The 20,371-nt window shown below is 41.7% G+C and overlaps 1 protein-coding gene across 1 annotated transcript in view; it reads left to right on the top strand.

Annotated features, from left to right (window-relative positions):
* The window catches only part of FNDC3B (fibronectin type III domain containing 3B), a 182,380-nt gene that overhangs the window by 30,752 nt on the left and 131,257 nt on the right, over positions 1-20,371 (top strand). The window contains exons 2-3 of the mRNA XM_033069139.1: positions 5,398-5,536; positions 13,104-13,179. Of these exons, the coding sequence (XP_032925030.1) occupies positions 5,426-5,536; positions 13,104-13,179 (187 nt within the window). The 5' untranslated portion in view covers positions 5,398-5,425. The remainder of the gene's footprint in view (positions 1-5,397; positions 5,537-13,103; positions 13,180-20,371) is intronic.

The following is a 20,371-nucleotide window of genomic DNA, read 5'->3' as shown; positions in this document are numbered from 1 at the left end:
CTTCTCTCTGAATTGGAGTGGCAAGCCATGGCAGGAGTCTCTTGAAAGCAGCTGTATTTACCCCTCTGCTTTTCAGTGAAAATATAATTGTGTAATGTATGTTTTAATTAATCCTGAATTTCAACGTGTGCTGTGCAAAATGCAGTAGGCAAATGGGGCAGTGTGTGAGTTCTTGCATCTCTTGCACATAAATTCCAGCATCAGCAGGAATGTGCAGAAGGAGCACTCCTCATTCAGCCTTCCTAGTGAGCTGTAGATCCATATTAAATTCTTAGTGTCTGAGAATGTGTGTACAAATAAGACTGTGTATACATATTCTCCTTGTATATACTAGCGATTTTTTCCTCGTTATTTTTCCTCCTTATTCAAAAGTTTATTCAAAACTACTCTGGAAAAACACCCATTTCTTCAACTATATAATAAGCAGCAGTAACATGATTTGACATGCCAGACTTTGATAGGGTTCTTCAATTGCACATGTTCTGAAAAACAAAAAATCATTTCAGGACGCTTTCTCTTTATGGAAAAACAATAAGATATGCTGCAGTTTCTGTAAATACTAAATGTTTGGGTTTTTAAAATTTTCATTGTATTTTACTGTACATCTTTTTCAAAGTGAGTTTTTATCTAGAAGTATTTGAGTCTTCCCTGTTTTCAGGACCTGACGTGTTTGACCCCTCAGTGTGCCATGTGGGACTCCCTCTGACATGAACCTATAATTACATACTTATTTTTTAACACCATGGCAAAGCCCTTTTAAGCAATTCCTCCTTCCTGTTGTCCTGGTTTTTACAACACAAGTGTTTGAGGGTTGGTGCAGTGGATGGGGAACCCTCCTGTGTTCACGTTAACTGTGCTGGTGATGCTGGAGGTGTTGGGCTGGCCACGCTGTTAGGATGTGGTTTGGAGGATGCAGATCAACTATCACAAATCCTTTCCTTTTTGGGTCACAGAACTGCCAATTTCTGCACATCCTCACTGTAGAACCTGCCAGAGAAAATGTCTGGCTGGGGGGAGGAAGAGTTTCCTTGTGACTGCTGGTCAGCAGGGCAGTTACCAACAGACTTTGGCTTTTGATAACAGCAGAGCTGGCTTTGCCTGTGGTTGTAAAGCACAAAGGAAGCTCCTGCTGGGCTGGATTATCTCTCTGGCCACTGCAGCAGCCTCTGAGCAAGAGGAGCTCACCCAGCCCGTGCAGCATGGTTGAAAAGGGGTTCCTGTATACATGTATTAAAGTAGTGCTAGAAAGGAGTCTGTTGGGCTGTGTGACTCTGTGCATGTACCATCTGTGTGTGAGCTGCATCATGGGGAAGTGTAAGTGGTTTTTTTAGGCTGGAAAGAGAAAGTTCTTCTGTTTTAAGTTTGTACTGTGTCCGTTTCAAGTATTTTTTTAAATCAAGGCTAGGATTGACAGTGGGGTAGCTTCTTACTCTTTTTGTAGTCTGTTTTCTTCTATTCAGGCAGAATATCCCTACCTATGCACTGCAGGAGTAAAATGTGTGTTTAGCACTGAATTTTAGTTGTATATTAAATAAACCTGGCTATGTGGCTCTACTTGAAAACTCTCTGTCCTTGTTGTAGTACAACTTCTGTAACTCCAGATGATCGTGATAAAAAAGCAGAACACTTTGTTCAGGAACTTTTAACGGTCTGCTGCAGGGAAATAAAAATTGGGTCTTTGCAAAGAGCAGTCACAGGACTCAATATTCACAACTCCTCTCGCTTCTGCCAGGTTCTCTGCATTTGTCTGCCATAGCTGGAAGAAGTTCTTTGGCTTTGTAAAAGACAGAAGGTAGGAAGAAAATCAGAGAAAGAAAAATGTTCTTGGCTTCCAACCCTATAAAATAGCATGGGTGAAATCTTCTAGGAAAAGTAGAATTGGGTATCTTGATGTGGTTCACACTGCTGTGGAATTTCAGGAAAGCTGACGTAACCTGTTGGGTCATGTTATTTAACCATACATGGACATTGGGTTTTAGATAGTTACGCTTTATTCTTCTGTGCTTTAATTTTCTCTCTAGTGCCATGTGTAACTAATTTATGCATTACTTATTCACATATTGAATTAATTTAAGGAAATGGAGTCATCTCGGGGATCAGTGGAAGGCTCTAGTTCTGAATTGAAAATCAGTTTGCAACAGTAACTTGCAGACATCAAACGATTTGGAAGTTTTGTTTGGGGACAGAGACATCAAACTTGGATGGTTATTTCTTCCTTGCTCTACAGCAGAGTGGAAAGCTGTGATTTCCATATTCCTGGAGGAAACTAGACAGGGAGATGCAACCTCTCACTCCACGCTGGCGTTGTTGTGACCTGTCTCAGCCAAACCTAGGGAATGTAGACGCACAGGAAATATCTTTTTAAAATTTAAATATAGTCAGCTTTCTAGACAAAACCCCAAATTTGAGTTAGTACCTGAAAAAGAGGCTGTGGGTTAGTATTTGGCAGTTCATATTTTAGCTAAGGAAGAATTCTCATATCCTGGAATGTGACCTGGCTCTTTGTGTCGTGTCTGGTGTTTTCTTCCATCAATGTTCCCAATTTGCAGGAAGAAGAAACTGTGTTCAGACCTCACTTTCTTTTATTAATCAGCTTTGCATCCCCTGAGGGAGGAGGAACTAGGCTTTAGGAGGGGTGTGAAAGCATGGCTAATAAATCTGTTTTAAGTAGGATGGATGAACAAATAAGCTGAAAAAGTGTGTGAAGCCTGTTTCCAAAGGCTTTGGCTTGCAGTGAAGTCTGCCAGTCTCATGGTATATGTGTTAACCATGCCTGGAGTACATCTTTGTGAAATCCTGCCAAAAATTCCTGCCAGTGGCTGTGCCTTGTAGCCAGTACTGCTGTTGGTATCTTCTCTGTTGGGGGTTGTACCAGACCTGACAAATAGAGGAAGCCCTTTTTATTTGTTTTCTTGTTCTTTTGTTTCTCCTTTCAAGCAAGTCAAGTGTAAACACGGCTGTAGTGACAAACCATTAATAAAGCAAAAGGAATGTAGCTGCAATGCTTTAAATAATGACACGTAGCAAAATAAATGTCAACATATCCGTTGTTATGCCTGGAATGGAAATATTACCAGGAAAATGTTGCTTCAAGCTACAGTATGGGTTTTTTCCTCAAGAAAATTGTGTCAGTGTGGTGCTTAAACTGTTAAAGCTTGGCTTTCAGGTTCAGATTAAATGAATGTGTCATTTTTTGGGGGTTGGGGTTTTGTTTTATATGGGTTTAAAAGAGTTTCTATGAAGGTTTTGTTCTTTTCAAATAAATTTTAAATGTTAATATATGTATTTGCACACACAACTATAGATGCATAAATAACTGCATGTATAGCCAGAGTAGTTGGAGGCTATTGGCTGAATCGGTCTGTTTCCATTGAAAGCTGTTCATTCATGTGCTCTCTGGTGTTCATTTAGTCCTTTTCTTAATCCCAAGCACTTAAGAAATGGTTCAAAACCTCACATGTTCTCTTCTTCCTTGTTAAATAAACAGAACCCCCAAAAAGTGAAGTTGCACTGCCCCACTCATCCTCCACCCCCAAATCCCAGCACCTGTGAATATTGTTGTTGGACTTGGGTCTTTCTTGAAATTAAAACCTGGAACTGTGAAGTAATGAGAAGCAAAAGCTTTAGGATGTGTTATCCTAACAACAACTGTATCTCAGACTTCTGGAGAACTTCTGTCCTGTAATTGAGTCTTGGATAAAAGGAGGGATTTAATTTAAAGGTGGAGAAAATACATTGCCTCTGTTTATATCTTGGTGAAGTGATGATTAGAGAAGTGGTGTTTTCTCACAGATGATAACAGTGGAAAGAGCTGAGAGTGTTGTGCTAAATTTGGTACTGAGTTCAATTAAAATGCTGGTCTGGAGCTGTGTGGCTCGAGGTCACATTGCCAGGTTTGCACATCTTCTGAAAAACTAATGTACTTTTAGTCTTCTGGTTCTGCTTAGATGTGAAGGGGCCTGTTTGATGACAGATATGATTCAGTCTGTGTGGGCTCTGCCATCACTGCTAAATCACATAAGTGCTCCTCCTCAGGAGCTGGAGGAGCAGCTCTTGGTCAGGCTGATGTTTCTGATGATGAGGCTGTGCAGGTGATGGGATTGCAGTGAGCTCTGGAAGAGATTGATGACAATGAAGGCAGTGTATTTCAACTAAACTAATAATTTAGTTGTTGAACTAAAAAAAAAAAAAAAAAAAAAAAAAAAAAAAAAAAAAAAAATTGATGTCTAGCAGCATTTGAGGCTGAGGGGGATATAAGGCTTGCAGCGTCTGTGGAATGGGATGCTCCAACCCTGGTGAGGCTGGCTCAGTCCTTCATCCCCTCTGGAGCAGTTGAATTAAACTTCTGGTTTATGGCTCTCCAGTTGTTGCATGCTCTTTGCCAAAAATTCCCCTTTCTGTATTCTGGTGTACTCTGATCATCTTGTGCCAGCTGATCACCTATGCTACCACCTAAGTCACAGTGTATTTGTTTTCTAACTTGAATTTGGGATGTATAGGAAACTATTCAAGCTGACTTTGGGATTCTTTGGCATGAGGTGTACTAAGGAGGCTGCTCACCACAGGATGTGTGAGGTTGCTTTACTTAGGAGTTGTTGTGCAAGAAGTCTAGATAAGCTGTGTGATGAGATCACCCTTTTTATTCACTGGAGCTGTGTTGTTGACCCATAAACCAGCAGGATGATACCCTTACCACTGAATGAAGACTTTACAAGGCAACTTCTCATGGTTTTACTGATGCTCACGTATCACACCAGTTAGCTGTGAAAGGGGAAGGGTGTGCTGGAAGTGATGTGTGATTTTTTTCACAAATCCTGACGTGATTTCATCATTTTCTGTTGCCCTTCCTAGAGCAGGGTGTTCAGAACACTGAAGATATGCTGTCCCTCTTGCTCCAGCAGAAGCCTTAATCCTTTTGGGTCATGATTAAGTGGAAGTCAGGTGTCTGGTCTTTGTTTTGTAGTGGCAGTTCACACTGTTTACAGGGCCCTAGAAAGAAAATAAAGATGTTTGGCTTTGAAGTGTGGCTATTGAATGAAATTGCTGCAACATCTTAACTGTGTGGATGATGTAGTTTCCAAGAACTGTGGCAACAAGCAGGATGGTGATTTAAGAGCAAAACTCCGTCTCAGAACCTGCTCATTTCAGCAGTGAGGGCTGAGGTTTATAATTGTGGGAAAGAGTGGAAATCTGGCTAACTGGTTTTTGGAATTCTTGCATGGAAACTTGACTTCCCATGCTCTTGATCTAACAGTCAGAACAGTCAAAACCTCTGTTCAGAGCCTTGAGCTCCTGTCACAAAAGCTGGGCTCAACTTAAGTTCCTAAACGGCAGAAGGACCTTCTGAAGTCACAGCAGGGTTTCTGCAGGGTCTTTACCTCATGTTTTCTCTTGCAGGAAGTCCGTAGAGGAAAATTCTCCATGAATGTACGTCACAATGATGATGACCGACCAAATCCCGCTGGAGCTGCCGCCGTTGCTGAACGGGGAGGTGGCCATGATGCCTCACATCGTCAATGGCGATGGATCACAGCAGGTCAGAAACTCCTTAAACTCCTTCTGGGTCAACAAGATATTTTCAAGATGGGGAAAATGGTTTTCTGTAGCACTAGGGAGTGCAGGGTATTTCCTGGGATGTAGGAATCTGCCTTTGTGGTGGAAAGACGTTAAAAACAGTGATCAAAGTGTACCATTAAATTGAGTGTGTTTGTTTGCATATGTGTTCATTGGAGTAAAAATAGTGGATTTGAAACAGTGGTTATAAATGCTGCATATTTGAGGGCTTTGCAGAAAGTCTTATGATTTACTTGTGCTCACTCTTGTCCAGTTGTCTTACCTTTGTGTGAGATTTTAAGATTTTAAAAATATTGAAATGGGAAAAAAATGGAAGCAAGAAAAGAATGGAGAATAGCAGTGATGTCTGCTATTCTTTGCTTACCTGAATATACCTTTCCCAGCACTCTCCTATGCTTCATTATAGGAAGCATGTGTGAATTTTGAGTAGGTTTTTGAACAAAGACAAGTTTACAGTTGCTTTTTAAAATTTTTTTCTAGGAGATGCTCTCTAATAAACTTGATTAGAAGTTGGTGCAATGGTCATAAGACCTCAGCAATGCCTTCATGTCATGATATAGCCTGGAGGTTCAAGCTGGTGGGTGGTAGGTTCCCAAAGAGGTCATCTGGGGTCAAGGTGTCCCTTTGGAGAGCATCTACCCTGGCAATGTTTTTGTGTTGCTCAATTTGGTTCCCTCCTCACATGAGACATTTCAGCAAAGTATTACAATGAAGGTAGAAGCAAGCTGTTCTTCTTGAATCAATATAAAAGGTCATTCTGTTACTTCTTGTTCCCTGGATCATTTGTTCCTCCTTCCAAGCTGTGTTTTGAGCTGGACCAACCTCAAGAGGAAGAATAATTTCTGCTTTCCTTGTAACCTTCTAAGTCTTCTTGGCTATCTGGACTCTCATTATGATGGAGATTTTCATTTGTGCTTTGTTGTTTGTGTTTTTTTAAGTCATTTTTGCAAAGTGTACTTTGACTTGAAAAAACACAAAAGAATGCTTTCAGTGGCTGTATTTACCAAGTCCAATATTGGGCTTAGATGAAGGAACAGTCTTATTCATACTGGAAAGGATAATTGTTCTTTAAGTACACACTTTCTTCCTTGCTGGAAACCACTTATCAGGTCACACTGTCCTGTCAGTGGGTCCTTCTGTATCACAGAAAGAACAAGTGAATTGTTCTGAGCTCTCCTTTGAGATGGTGCTCTAAGCCCAATCTTTCAATTTCTCCATCTTTGATGATTCAGCAGCCTGACTTGGCAGATGGCTCTGTTGCCTGTAAAGTAGTTTCTCAGCTAATGTTCTGCATTAGAAGGAGTTGCAGGTGCACTGGAAGCACATTGCTTCTTGCTTTTGTTGTGTTATGCAAGCACGACTTAGTAGAACAGCTCTGGGCCAGGTCCCTCCTCTGTGCTTGCTGGATGATGCTTTTAGATCTCATCTCCTATCTCTTGAAGTACCTGTAGCTGAAGTACCAGTTTTTCATGGGACTTTTTTGGGACTCTAGTCTGGATGTGCTGCCATCTGTTGCAAAGCTTAACTACCTCTATGCTTTATTGTTTTCATCATATTCCTAAAGCTTTAGATGACGTCTTTGCTTTTTAAAAGTACAGTTCTAAAAATGGAATGAAATTGGAATAAATTATTTGTTTGATCTTTGCAAATGAGCTGTTATTTGCTCCTAACATGGTTTGTTGTAAGGTGGAAACAAATGTGAAGTGTTTGTTGAAAGAGATTTATATTAGTTACTTTTTAGGTGGGAAGAGCCTTCGGGATAGATTCACATAGGAATGACTTCCTTAAGAAACATGGTTTATATGACTGCATAAATAGGTTCTAGCTTTAGGAGTACACACATTTACAGGGTGTAATTACAGTCCCCATTAGAAGCTGGTGGTGAGAAAGCAGAGCTGGTGGAAGGTGAGGCTTGTGGAGTTCTCCAGGCTCCAGCTCAGTGCCTCGAGCTTTGGGGCTGACAGAATGGAGGTTCTGATGGGCTGTTCTGGGTACACTGGCTGCTGCTCACCCTCATGTCTTACTGGATTTGTGAAACTTCAGCTGTGCCAGCACCACAGAGCTGCATTAGGAGCTGTGCCTGGAAATGCTGAGCTCCAGGGAAAAGCCTTTCCTCAAAAGACCCGTTCTTATCCATGTCAAATAAAGCAGACTGGAGCTGCTGAAACACCTTGGCCTTGCCAGCAGCCAGCTGGAGAGTGATGCAAAAGGCAGATCTGCCAGTGAACAGGCCTGCAGTGTAAGGCCATTGCATGGGAACATTCCCTTGCTTTATCTTCCTGAGAGTAAGGGCTGCAAAGCTGCACAAGGCAGGGCAAGGAATGTCTCTGCCTGCTTGACAGTAATCCCTCTCATCTAGACTACCCAAAATGGCATTTCTAGCACTGACTTTTTTTTCCCCCAGTTTCCCACACTTTATTTCCACTACTGCTGACTGTGTTTAATGCTTTCATGTCGCTTCCAGAGCTGTTTCTGCTTCTAATCCACTTGTAACTCCTTAGGGGATTCAGGGAGCAATAATTAACCTTTTGGTCCAAGAATTTCAATGGTTTCCTGTAGGTACTCCACTGCAAGCTCTAAAAAGCTTGGAGTATAAAGCAGAGGGGCAGCTAGCTGTGCTACAGCACATCTATACAGAATGTTGGGCTAATTAGTTGGGGAAGTTTTATTTCAGCTTGGTTCACTCATTGCTGCACCTGCAGAGGTGCAGCAGGTTTTCTGCTTGCCTGCTCTTTGTAAAGCTGTGTTTACCAACCCTGTGGTTTCACCACTTGGCTTAAGCTTAGGCACTGCACATAGTGCTGTGTGTGCTTGTTCTTGTCTTTTAGGGTCACAGGATTTCAATGAGGGCACGAGTTACAGCTGAATGAGGAACAAGATTTGGTACTTCTCTGTAGCATAGCAAGTCTGTGCCCCTTGCAAACAACTGAAGGCACTTTAGCTGGGTTTCATACTGAGCCACAGCATCTGAGTGAATGAACTTTCAGCCAAAATTTAGTTACTGCTTCATGGTTTCTCAATTTATTAATTTTATTTTTACTGCTTCTTTGGCATATGTGTTTTAAGTTTTGATAAATTAGGAGCTTCAGGATCTGCCACTTGTAGGTTTTGCTGTAAAGAGCACCCATGGTAAACTAACTGAATTGCTTCATGCCTCTATTTCTGTTTTTGTCAAAAAAAGTTAAGCCCAGACACTATTTTTCAAGTATTAATTTAAGAAAGTCAGCTTTATTGTTTAAGATGTATCGTGTTCCCTGATTTTTCTTACTGAAGGGATTGCTTAGCCTACCTACTCTGTGTGACTGAGGGCTGTATTCCTGACAAGAGTATTGCACACAGAATGGTGTGAGTTCCCTGGTCCTTCCTGTGGGATGCTCATGGAAATTTATTGGGGCACAGTCTTTTAAAGTAGATAACACAATGGATACAAGCTATTTTGTTTTTTGCTATTTTGTTGTTTATTTTCTTTCCCCAAAAGATGCAATGCATTCCGTAAGTTATGAGCCATAGAAATTGTAAATCCAATAAATTTTAATGGTTTAAAGCATTTGTGAGGTACCTGTGGCTGGATCCCAGGTGTTGCCTATGATGCTGTGCTCCCCAGCTGTGTGAAGCATGATGCATCTCATGGAAGGGAAAATTGACTATACTGGAAAATGTTTAATGTAGGGCTTTAATAAGCCTTAGCCTTGCAAGCAGCTCTTTGACCTTAGTGAGGAAAATGTTCTCATAAAGGGGAAATAGTTTAAATGAGCTCTGGGACTGAATTGCATCACATGAATTCAGGTGAACGTCATCCTGCTCGCTGCTGTGAGAGGCCACAGAGCAGCTGGGGGAGGATGGCCTGCCTCCAGTGTGAGTTTTCTTCTGGGGGCTTCCACTGTTGTGTAACTAAAGCAGCAGTGTATAAAAGAGAGTGTATGTCCTTGGTCTGTATCAGGTGACATTTCTGCCTTTGTATGAGAGTGTTTCCCCACAGTGTGTATGGTTTTATATCTTAGAGGGGTTTGGCTTGGGAGGGACATTAAAGCCCATCTCTTCTCACCCCCTGCCATGAGCAAGAACCCCTTCCACTGTCCCAGGCTGCTCCAAGCCCTGTCCAGCCTGCCCTTGGACACTGCCAGGGCACCCTGTGCCAGGGCATCCTCACCCTCAAAAGAAATCAAATCCAAAACATTCCAGAGTCAGTTCATTTCTGAACCTGAGCTTATGCCTGCATTAGCTTTGTGGGCACTTCTTTAGTCTCTTCCCCTGGCTGTGAGAGTTGGATAGTTGGGAGCAAGGGAGGCACGAGTGACACGTGCTTGGCTTGTCATGAAAACTCAGTCTGGATGTACTCTGTGGGATTATAAATATTTATAGTAGCTATGCAACTTGGTAACATTGAGCGCTCAACAAATGGGACTTTCAATAAAACAGAATGGCATTGTTAAATGCAAAATAAATGCAAAAAGAGCAGTATGGAGATAACAAGCATTCTCTGAGGATGCAGCAGGTACGGCTGGGCTTCGGCACCAAGTGGATTAAACTGCTAAATTAAACATCCACACACTTTTTAGGGGAAAGAGAAGTCCTTTGGGATTGTGCTGCTGACGCCCTGCTCCCAGCTGTCACACGCTGCAGCTTTTTGGATGGGAGGAGGCCAAGGGCTGGAAGGGGGCTGGGGTGACCTCGGACACGAGACCACACCCTGGAGATGCTGCCAGCCAGCAGCAAGGGCTCCAAGTGACCCTTCCAGTTCTTCTCCTCTGTTGCCATCTCATAATTGAGCATACTTGGGATGATGAATATTGGAAGAGACACAGCACAATTAAAGATCATCTGGGTTTGTTTTCATTAAAATAGAGATGTTATCTTTACACTTATTTTATTGCTTTCCTCAGATTTTTTAATTAAAAGCTTTAGAAGCGAGGCATTCTCATGAAGATCCCTTGTGTGAAAGGAAAGAGGGAAGCTGTGTTCCAGGCTGCAGAATATGGTTTTGTTGTTTATGAGGACGTGGGGAAAAATAAATCATGGAATTAGTTTTATATACTTAGTGTGCATAAACAAAAGTTGCAGTGTGCTTGACATTATTTGTCCCAGGCAATTGGGACAAGTTGGGGGTGTTGGCTGGAAGGTGCCCCATGTATAATACTCAACATGTGCTGGCTTTAATGGTTTGGCCTCAGCTCTGCATCTCTTTGGTCAGTGCTGTGCAGTTGTGAGCTCTGGGGGGCTGTGTGCAGCCTGGGGGACTGGGTGGTGGGGTGGGTCATGGGGAACACCCCAGAACTCCAGTTCTGGGAAAGGAGGGGCTGGGTTGCAGCCTCTGGAAGCATCTTGCCTGAGGAGACTGGCTGCTGCTCCTGGGTCTGAGGCCACTTTGGTTTCATGTCCTCCTTTTGTGCCCAGCCCTTGCTCCACTGTTGACCCACATCAGTCACACCTTGGCTATTCCTGTTTGCTCTTGATATTGCTGCCTTCCCCCAGCAACAGACTGTAAATGTTTTCTTTGGCTCCAAAGGTGGCTGACTTGAGCATCTGTCAATAAGGAATTACTTCCATATCTATAACATTTTAATAGAAGCTACTGTAGATAAGTCCCAGGCTCTGCCCACAGGCTTGTGATAGGGGAGCAAAACTGTGTGGCTGCTGCTTTACAGGAAACAAATTTGTTACTGGAACAATTTGTCTTAAAACCCTGTGTGATGAAGCAAGGATGATGCTGCTTCATTTTGACTATCAAAAGCAACAGATGTGATTGGGTACATCACCTTTTTTTAATGCAGAACCCCAAGGAATTATTGCTAAGGGACGGCTGCAGGTGGGCTGATGTGGGCACTTGTGCTGGTGATGGACCCCTGGGACAGAAATTTGTAAATCTTCTGTAACTCTGGGGTAGCCTTGTGTAAATCAGTCTGCCCTGCTTTAGGAAAAGGATGGAGCTTTACATGCTCAGGGCATCAGTCTCAGGGTCTGTATTTTGAGGAGCTGGACCAAGTTCTTCCAAAGTTGTAAAGGTGTGCAAGGGTTTCTGATCTATGTTGATCAAATTTGTTAGTAAATAACCAGCTTTAGGGCTGTTGGTTTAGACATGTAATGCAAATGAGCTGATGAAATATTTCTGTGATTCTTGGTCTCTGTGTTCTGGTTTCTTGTTTATTGGTTGTTTAGGGTTTTTTATTAAGCTGGATGACATTGCATTGCTCTGTGCTTCTTTTGACCTGGTGCCCATGTCCTGTGGTGGATAATTCACGCCTATTCATAGCAAAAGAGCACTTAAATGCTGTCACTTAAATGTTGATTGTTCAGAGATTAGGGATGGAATGGCTTTGTGCCTTTCATCTTTTCTGAACCGTTTATTGTGCTCTGTATGCTGGATCAGATCCACCCTGATCAGTGCTCCCTGAGAAATGATTGTTGCAGACAACATAATGGCTTTCATATGTCATTTTCTGATTTCCAGCTTGTGCTTTAAAAATGTTGGTGGAATAATGGGTTTCTGTAAGATTACTGTAATTCAAAAGGTCATCTAGGTAATAATTATCTTATGCATTTGGCTTAAGGATTTCAGAAACACAACATGAATTCAAATTCTCTTTCCAGATTGAATGATTAAATTCTGTATGCAGATGTCTCAGAATATAAGGACTAGACCTAAATTTAGAGAGAGCTTTCAAAAAAACCCGTTGATTAATCTTGGTACAAATTGAAAATTTAATTTATATCTTGAATGAACTTATGACAAAGCAGTTAGCAGAAGTGTGTTTGAAGTATTTTAATGAAAGTTTCAGGTGCAGCAATGTGGGATAAATGGTTTCTAGTTCGTAATGAAACTGTCAATTCAAGAAAGGATTTTAAATAGTAGGTTTTAAGCCCATTGTTTCAGACACCTGAAAATTAATTAAGATGCTACAACCTACTGTGAACTGGGACATATTTTGGTGCTTTCTGGTTCTTGTGTGATCCCATCATGTGGAGGATTCAACAATGGGAGACAGTTTTATTATTTAAGAAAATAATATATTTGTTAATCGTTTATTACTGGTTCTGTTGAAATGTGTGTGTGCCTACAGGTTTTGCTTAACTGAGATTTGTTATGTGCAAGACTGAAATAGAAATATTTGAAAACATAATGGATCAACTTACCACAGAAAAAACCTTTATTCCTGTGAATTTGAAATCCCATTATGGGTTGGTGCTGCTTGCTGGAGTTTAGGTACTCTGTTCTCATGTGCCAATGGTCTGAAGATTTATGTCCTTAGCTACCAGCATTTGGTTAAATTAAACACACCTTAAGATTTTGGGGTGCAATTCAAAGCCATAATTCTCATGTATGCAATTCAGTTACATCTTCATTTCAGCTATTAAAATGTAGGTGAGTAGTTGGGTTTCAGATCTCTGCCTGCTCCTGGAATCTCACACCCACAAGTGTAATATGTCAGTCTGTTCCCTCCCTGCCTCCCCACCCCTTCCACAAAAGGGGTAGCACAGTTATTGTTTAGGGGAAATTTAAATGAATCAAATGTTTATTTTTCTTTCTGCAGGTCTTTTTGGTTCAAGTTAATCCAGGTGAAACCTTTACAATAAGGGCTGAGGATGGAACCCTCCAGTGCATCCAAGGTAAGAGGATGCACAGACCTGTGCATGAGCATTGCTCTGCTCTATGGAATACCTGTTCTGTCATCTCCTAAAATGTGATCTGCAGCTCTGAAAATGCACTGAAGCACTGGGGAGTGAGGACTTGCAGACGTGGCTGCTCTCTGTATTCTAGGAGTTGAGCATCTCAGAATGAGTCATGCATTTCTTGGAAGTCCAGGAGGATTTCTCTCTTCTGTTATTTATCAGTCCCATCTTGCAGCCTCTTTGCATCTTTTCTGTGACACCCCCTCCATTTAAACGGTGGAGGAGTGGGTGGTTCTTGCTTGAAGTTCCATCCCCATGGAAATGATGAATTAATAGTTGTTTGAGATAGACATTACAGAAGCTTCCCTGAACATCATCCAGGGTTATTTGGTCTTGATGAGCAATAATAACAGCAATTTAAAGCTGCTTGTTGAGATTTATAGCCAACATGCTGTGTGGTAAGAAATTGGTCCATGTGGCAATTAACAGAGGAATAAAGCTGGCTACTCCTTTTATTTGAAAAGAATGCTTTATTCTGGCTTAGTACATGAAAGATTTCCATTACAAATATAATTATGACCCCATTTATTTATAATTTTGTTCATGCTCAAAGTGGTGTTCAGACAGTGTATTTAAATGAATGCTACTTGAAACCTCGTGGTTCTATATTCCCAGTAATTTAAGGTGTTTGTGCCAATGGGACTTGTTTGGTACTCATCAGCAGTCTTTCATAAAATTGATTCAGAATTTCCAGCATAAGATTGTCTCCTTTTATTTGCTATAGCTGCAGTATTGACTGCCAAGGCTCATGTTTATTTGCATACACCCTTGCAGTTTGGCCTGAAAAATTGTGATAATCTTTTCAAGCTAAAGCTTCTGATCCTACTTTATTGTAAAATATTTTTATTGCTGAACTCCATACATGCTTCAAACACAGGAAAGCACCTGACTGTGTTGCTGTTGTGGTTTTCTTTTTGTTTTGGTAAAGCTGCTCATACCATATAGTTGTGGAACTTAATAGTGATCTGTTGCAGAAGATCTGTTGTAATCAGCCTGCAAATATACTAAGATTTGGATTCGTGACAGTTCTGGCTTTGTGCTCTGAGGTTATTATACAAAACAGCCTTTTTTGGGTGCAGTGTTTTTGGAAATTACACCCCTCCTTGTTCCACAAAACTTAGTGTATTTTTTTTTCCTCCAGTGATAGAGTTTTTGGTATGTTTAAAGGTTACAGAACGTTTGCTATGTTTAAAGGTGAATGTATTCCCTATACATAGGGCAGCACTCAGACAATAATGGTGCATTTTCCAGTGCTCCCACACTGCACTATGATTAGCAGGATAAGGAATAATTTTAGCACTATGTTAAGGCAGCATCAAAGTCTCTTTTTGGGCAGTGGCTCTCGGCTGGTAGCTCCCTGTGGAATAGATGATACTTGCTTTTTCCTTACTGCCACGTACTCAGGGTTGACATAAGATGTGCTGCTGAATATTCTGAGTGTGAAGGATTGCTTTATTACAAATTGGGTGATTCTCCTGAGTTCAGGGAGTGAACACTGTTAATAAAAACTTGAGATGTCAGGCTTGGTAACACTAAATTCTTCAGGATATACGAAAGCTCTTCCCTTTGGCATGTGACTGTTCTGCAGGGACAGCTGACTTATGTAGAATAATTTTTTTACTTTTTTGCATATGACTTTTTTGAGCAGTATGAAATCTGCAGGTTGTGCTCCTGGAGCCAGTTCTGGAAGTCTTGTGAGCCCCACTTTGTGTCCAGAGCCCTGTTCTGTTTGGCTCCACAGCTGTGGTGTATCTGGTGATGATGATGTGCTTTAGAGGCAAAAACAACAAAGATGACTTAGTGAATCTTCATTTGTCTTATCAAGGTTGGAAGAAAGACACTTGCTTGAGTAAATCCTCTATGGAATATCCTCAGTTTCAAACACCCTGAAGTGTAATTAGCCACTAATTGAGTAATCACTGTTTTAAGCCAGAAAGAACAGATGCACATTTGAATGTTTCTGATATTTTGGAATGGTGGAGAAATCTCAAATACAAGAACTTTTTCCAGTTCCTTGGGGTTGCAACAGTAGGATAATCAGTGAAAACTTAAAAAATAAAAAAAACCCTAAATAATAAAAAAACCAGGAATAAATATGTATTTGTAACTGAGGATGCAAGGTGTTGCAGCAAGTGCTCTCTTCATTCCTGGTTTATTTTTTGCATTTAGTTGAAGGTTGCTTGTTTAAGACAATGATTTATAAGCACTGTAGATCATGGTGTGGGCCTGGATTAGGCAGCTCTTGGAAATGATGGTGGCTGGGAGAAGTTCAGCTGGTCAGTGGGCATGGAGAGGATCTGTGGTTTCCTTGAAAGACAGATTTAAAGAGAAAAGAAATTTAAAAACCCCACAATAAATCTGGTCTTCTGGAGAAATCCAGCCCTTGAGTGCACAGTCCACATGGTGAGTTGTTTAGGGAAGCATCTGAACAGTTCCAGGTGCTCTCAGCAGGAGTTGTGTTGTTGTCTGACTTCCTCAGGAATTGCCTTCTCCATCCCATGTGATAGAAGGGATGCTGTGGTATGTGACTTTGGTAACCTTCATAACAACAGCCAAATTAATAAAGAAGAGATGTTGGGGATTGAGATTAATTTTTCAATAGTTGCTAAAGCTGGATCAAGTAGAACCTGGGACCTGAGGCTGCCTGTGTGGATGGGAGGCAGTGGTGCTGTAAAACACCCCAGGGCTTGCTGGATGCTGGGACTGGCCACCTGGCCTGTGGGATGAAGTGGAAACATAAAACACATCCTTTATCCATGTGTGATTACATGGCCAGTCTTTGTTCCTTTAGTCCATGTGGGTGTTAATGACAAATCATTGGTGTGCTTCCTTTGGGATTTCCCTGCTCACCCAGACTGAGCTTGGGGCTCTGACTGCAAAGCTGCCCCTCTGGGTGATCATGGGAGACTGATTTAGGGTCTGCACTCAGTGTCTTTGGGAGATGGAACATGTGTTTGTGCTCCAGCATCAGTATTTTAAAAGCTGCTCTTTCTATAAAGTTTGACAGATATTAAATACTTCATAAATGTGTCAATACTTTAAATGCTTCATTTCCTTTTCCCATATTCCCATTTTATTTGTCAAAAAATCAGGACTTGACTGTTGCTAGCTTTGCAAGAAAAGGACAAGGGCAGGGCATATCCTCAGCCATTTTTTTACTCAGCTGTTAACTGTGGACCTTTTATTTCCTTTGTATGAAAGATTGCTTCTAGCTACTGCTTTGTGGTAACCACAATAAATGAAATATGGGGCAGGGTGAGAGCCTGGATCTGCTAACTACAGAATGGAAGTGAAACAGACCCCTGAATTAAAAAAAAAAAAAAAAATCCTTTTTCTAAATTTCGGAATAAATGGATCTTATGTGGAATTGGCATGTTTAAGAAACTCAGTTTCCCCTGCTGGCTGATTCAAGATGAGTGTTTTAGGCAATATCTTAAGATCTTTGGTAGAAACTTTTGTTGCTGCCTGAGAGTTGTGTCATTCACCCTTTCAAAATTGACTGTTTGTGCATGGTTTGGGGCAGTGAAGCTGTACTTGAGAATCTGTTCAGAGCTTTTCCCTCCTGGAAGGCAATAATGCCAAGCTGTCACACCCGCTGTGGCAGGAATAACATGGACAGAATGATTATTCTGCTGCTACATGACCTTGTCATGCACATGATGAAAATATGTATATACAGGCTGTATGTCCATTGATCACACAGAATTGCCCAATTATTGCTAAACCCTCTTTTTATTGCCATCCATGTAAATGGTCCTCCAAGCTGGATCTCACTTTCTGCCACAAACCAAACTGAATTTTCCTGTATGCATGTAAAGCTGCAAAAAGCCTGTAACAAGGTAGAAGAGGTAGCAGAAAAGCAGCAGATGGAATAAAAACTGGAATTCCTGGTAATTTCTGCCTAACCCATGCTGCTGGAAATACTCTCTTGGAACTCACCTCTAGTCTTTGTCTTGTATGCCAACACAAGGTTTGGAATAGTGAAGAACAAAATCTGCCTGAAAAGAAACAAAATCTGCTAAAGGATAAAAAATTTTGCTTTAATTCTGGCCTGGAACAAGGGGAATTCACCCTTGCATAGGGTGAGCAGGGCTCTGCATTAAACTGGCTTTTGTGATTTATTCAAGGACAAGGTACAGATGTGCAGTGGCATGGAGGAGTTGTAGTTATGCTGGAGCATAAATATCTGTGTTGCAGACAAGGACCTAAATTGGGTTTGGGTGGTTACATTTTGAAATGAAAGCAGGATAAAAAACATAGACAGTTTACTAATACTGATATTTGTTTTAAGTGATTTTTTTTTCAAGTGTTTTGCCAGTGAGGCTGAACTTGAAGTCTTTACTTTTTATCTTGTTTAAAAAAAAAAAAAGGCAGGAATTAAATTTCAGTGCTGCTTTTTCTATGGCTCTAAAAGTGAGTAACTCAAGAAAAAGACCAGAGGTATGCAAAAAATTTAGCAGTGATTTCTCAAATGAAAGATTTCCTGGAACTAATATTCCTTTAATTTGGTGGGTGGGTGTGGTTTGGTGTGGTGGAGCAAAGGAATGGATAATATTAAAGGCTTAACAGCTGTATATTTGTATAGAAAGAGTGTGTATGTCAGTGAAATAAGACTTTTAGTATAATCCAAGCAAATCAAACAAAGTGTGTAAATTTTTTTCCCTCTATGGTGTGAAGTTGGAAATGAGGAAGTGAGTCAGTTTCTTGCAGGGGAGGAAAGAGTTGAAAATAGATGGGACATAGTGTGAGCAAGTGAGTGGTACCTGTGGAGTGTTCCTGGGTGGGGACAAAGCACCAGGGTGAGGGTGGTGGTGGCCACATACAAGGGAGCAGATGGATCATAAAATCACAGATTGGTTTGGGTTGGAAGGGACCCTAAAGATCAGCTCATTCCAACCCCCCTGCCATGGGCAGGGACACTTTCCACTATCCCAGGTTCCTCCAAGCTGCTCAGCCTGGCCTTGGACACTTGGAGGGATTGAGCAGCCACAGCTTCTCTGAACAGCCTGTTTTAGTGTATTAACACCTTCACAGGAAAGAATTTCTTCCTCTTATCTAATGTAAACCTGCCTTCTTTTTGACTAAAACCTTGTCCTGTCACTCCATAACCTTGTCCAAAGTCCCTCTCCAGCTCTTTTTGAGCCCCTTTTGGCACTTTGGAACCCCTTTAGAAGGGGTTCTGAGGTCCCCTTAGGGACTTCTCCAGGCTGGAGAGCTCCACTCTCAGCCTATCTCCATAGCAGCATTACAGTCATCTTCTGGACACTCCTCTGGACTGTATCCAACAGTTCCACCTTTTTTTGCTGTTGGGGACCTCAGATTTGGATGCAGTACTCTAGGTGAGGTCTCAGGAGAGCAGAGTACAGGGGAGAATCACCTCCCTTGGCCTGCTGGTCACACTTCTTTTGGATGTCACATCAGAGGCTGGGGAAGAGAGAAGGCTGAGGAGGCAGAAGAGCAGGATCCAGGCTCAGGTAACTGGCTGTGTTTCCAGTGCTGTGAGTTCACCTGCTCCATCACTCTGCAGGTGCAGAGGCAGATGTTGGGTTGTTCATCAGTGGACCTGGCATGGTTTCACTCTGAGATGAAAGAACAGCAACACCAAATCATGTTGCTTTGGAGAGGCTTGCAGAAGGCTGGAGATAGACTTCAATAAAGAGCAGTTGGTGAAATGTGCAGGATCTTTGGGCCCTCCAGGGCAGGCACTGCCCATGTGCTGGTGAAATCCAGAGGCTGGAGTTGGAGTCCCTTTGGTTCAGTACCTGCTTCTGTCCAGAGCAGCACCTGAATCAGCAGAACTTGGCTCTTGATTACATTTAAAGAAATAAACTTGTCACTGTATTCAAAATATGCTACAAAGCACTGCATTGATCAGAACACTAAATTTGTCAAAGCAGCAAGAAACATGGTCCTTTCTCTGTATCTGCCTGTGGGGAACTGCATGTGGTCAGGCAGACTCCTGGGGAAGGGCTCTGGGGGCACATCTGCCAAGGGTGTAGAGCAGCAGGACAGGATGGATGTGCTTGGCTGTGCCAGGGAAGGGAGGGGTGAAATGCAGGGTGAGCTCTGGTTCTGTTTCTCCTTGTTTCTGCAGAGAGTTTCAGCTCTTTCCACCTACGTGCTGGTGGGCAGGCTGGTTACACGGCATGGAAAAGTCTCTGTAGGAAATGCAGTTTCAGCTCAGACTGTTTTGGTCATTAGGGCTTGGAGCAGAGCAGTCTGTGTGGTGCTGTTTTACAGCATAGCTCTTGGTATTAAATAGCTTTTGTTTGCACTTTGTTTATTAAGCTTTGGCTCAGTTTCTTATTGTTTACCAGCAAGGGTCCTTTTCATCCTATTATGTTTTAAAACATAACTCTTACTCCTCATTTACATCACTTTACTTTGACTCCTGGTACTTGGTGTCTGGATTTAGTGTTTGATGCAAAAGCCAGGCCTGCAATACCCATTGGTCTCCTGTAGCACAAATAAGGTTTTGATTTATTCAAGTTCTTTGTTAATAGACAAATGAGGAATTATCTGCATAAGCATCTTCCAGAGTAAAGCTGTGGTTGAGAACTAGAACTGGGAAGGAATCCCATGTCAGTGTCTCAACAGCCTTTTTTGTATTGACCAAAATATGTATATTTTTTTAAATATATATGAGTCAGCATTATCCTTTTGGGGCATTGTCACCAAATTCTGGGTTTGGTTACTTCAGTGTTTCAGCAAACTCAGCTCTGTAGCATGGGCATGTCCCCAGGCCTGGGATCTGCTGTGCCTTTCCTGTTGGGATGTTATCTGTGGTGCACTCCATAGCTATAAACCACCAGCTGTTAATCATATAATCATAAGACACTGTTATTTTATTTTCACTTTGTTGCCCAGCTAGAAAATACCAGAATTTGCAGAGGAACCTTCCATCCTCTGGGGTTTTTTTTAATGTTTTTTCTCTCTGTATGTCAGAGATAGGCTCTTTGCCCTTTTAGTGTTTTGTCCCCTCAGAAAACTGTGATTCTGCTGATGTATTCTTTTTTCCTTTCATGTGCAATAACCAACTTTCAGATCTTAGTGAGCCTTGTGTTAAAATCTGAGAGAACAAAGAGCTACTAACCTGGACTAGGTTTTTCCCATGTTATTGTCAGTGAGA

The sequence above is a fragment of the Catharus ustulatus genome, chromosome 10 (assembly GCF_009819885.2).
Source record: "Catharus ustulatus isolate bCatUst1 chromosome 10, bCatUst1.pri.v2, whole genome shotgun sequence".
In the NCBI taxonomy this organism is placed as follows: domain Eukaryota; kingdom Metazoa; phylum Chordata; class Aves; order Passeriformes; family Turdidae; genus Catharus; species Catharus ustulatus.
This window is presented reverse-complemented; position numbering and strand designations above follow the sequence as displayed.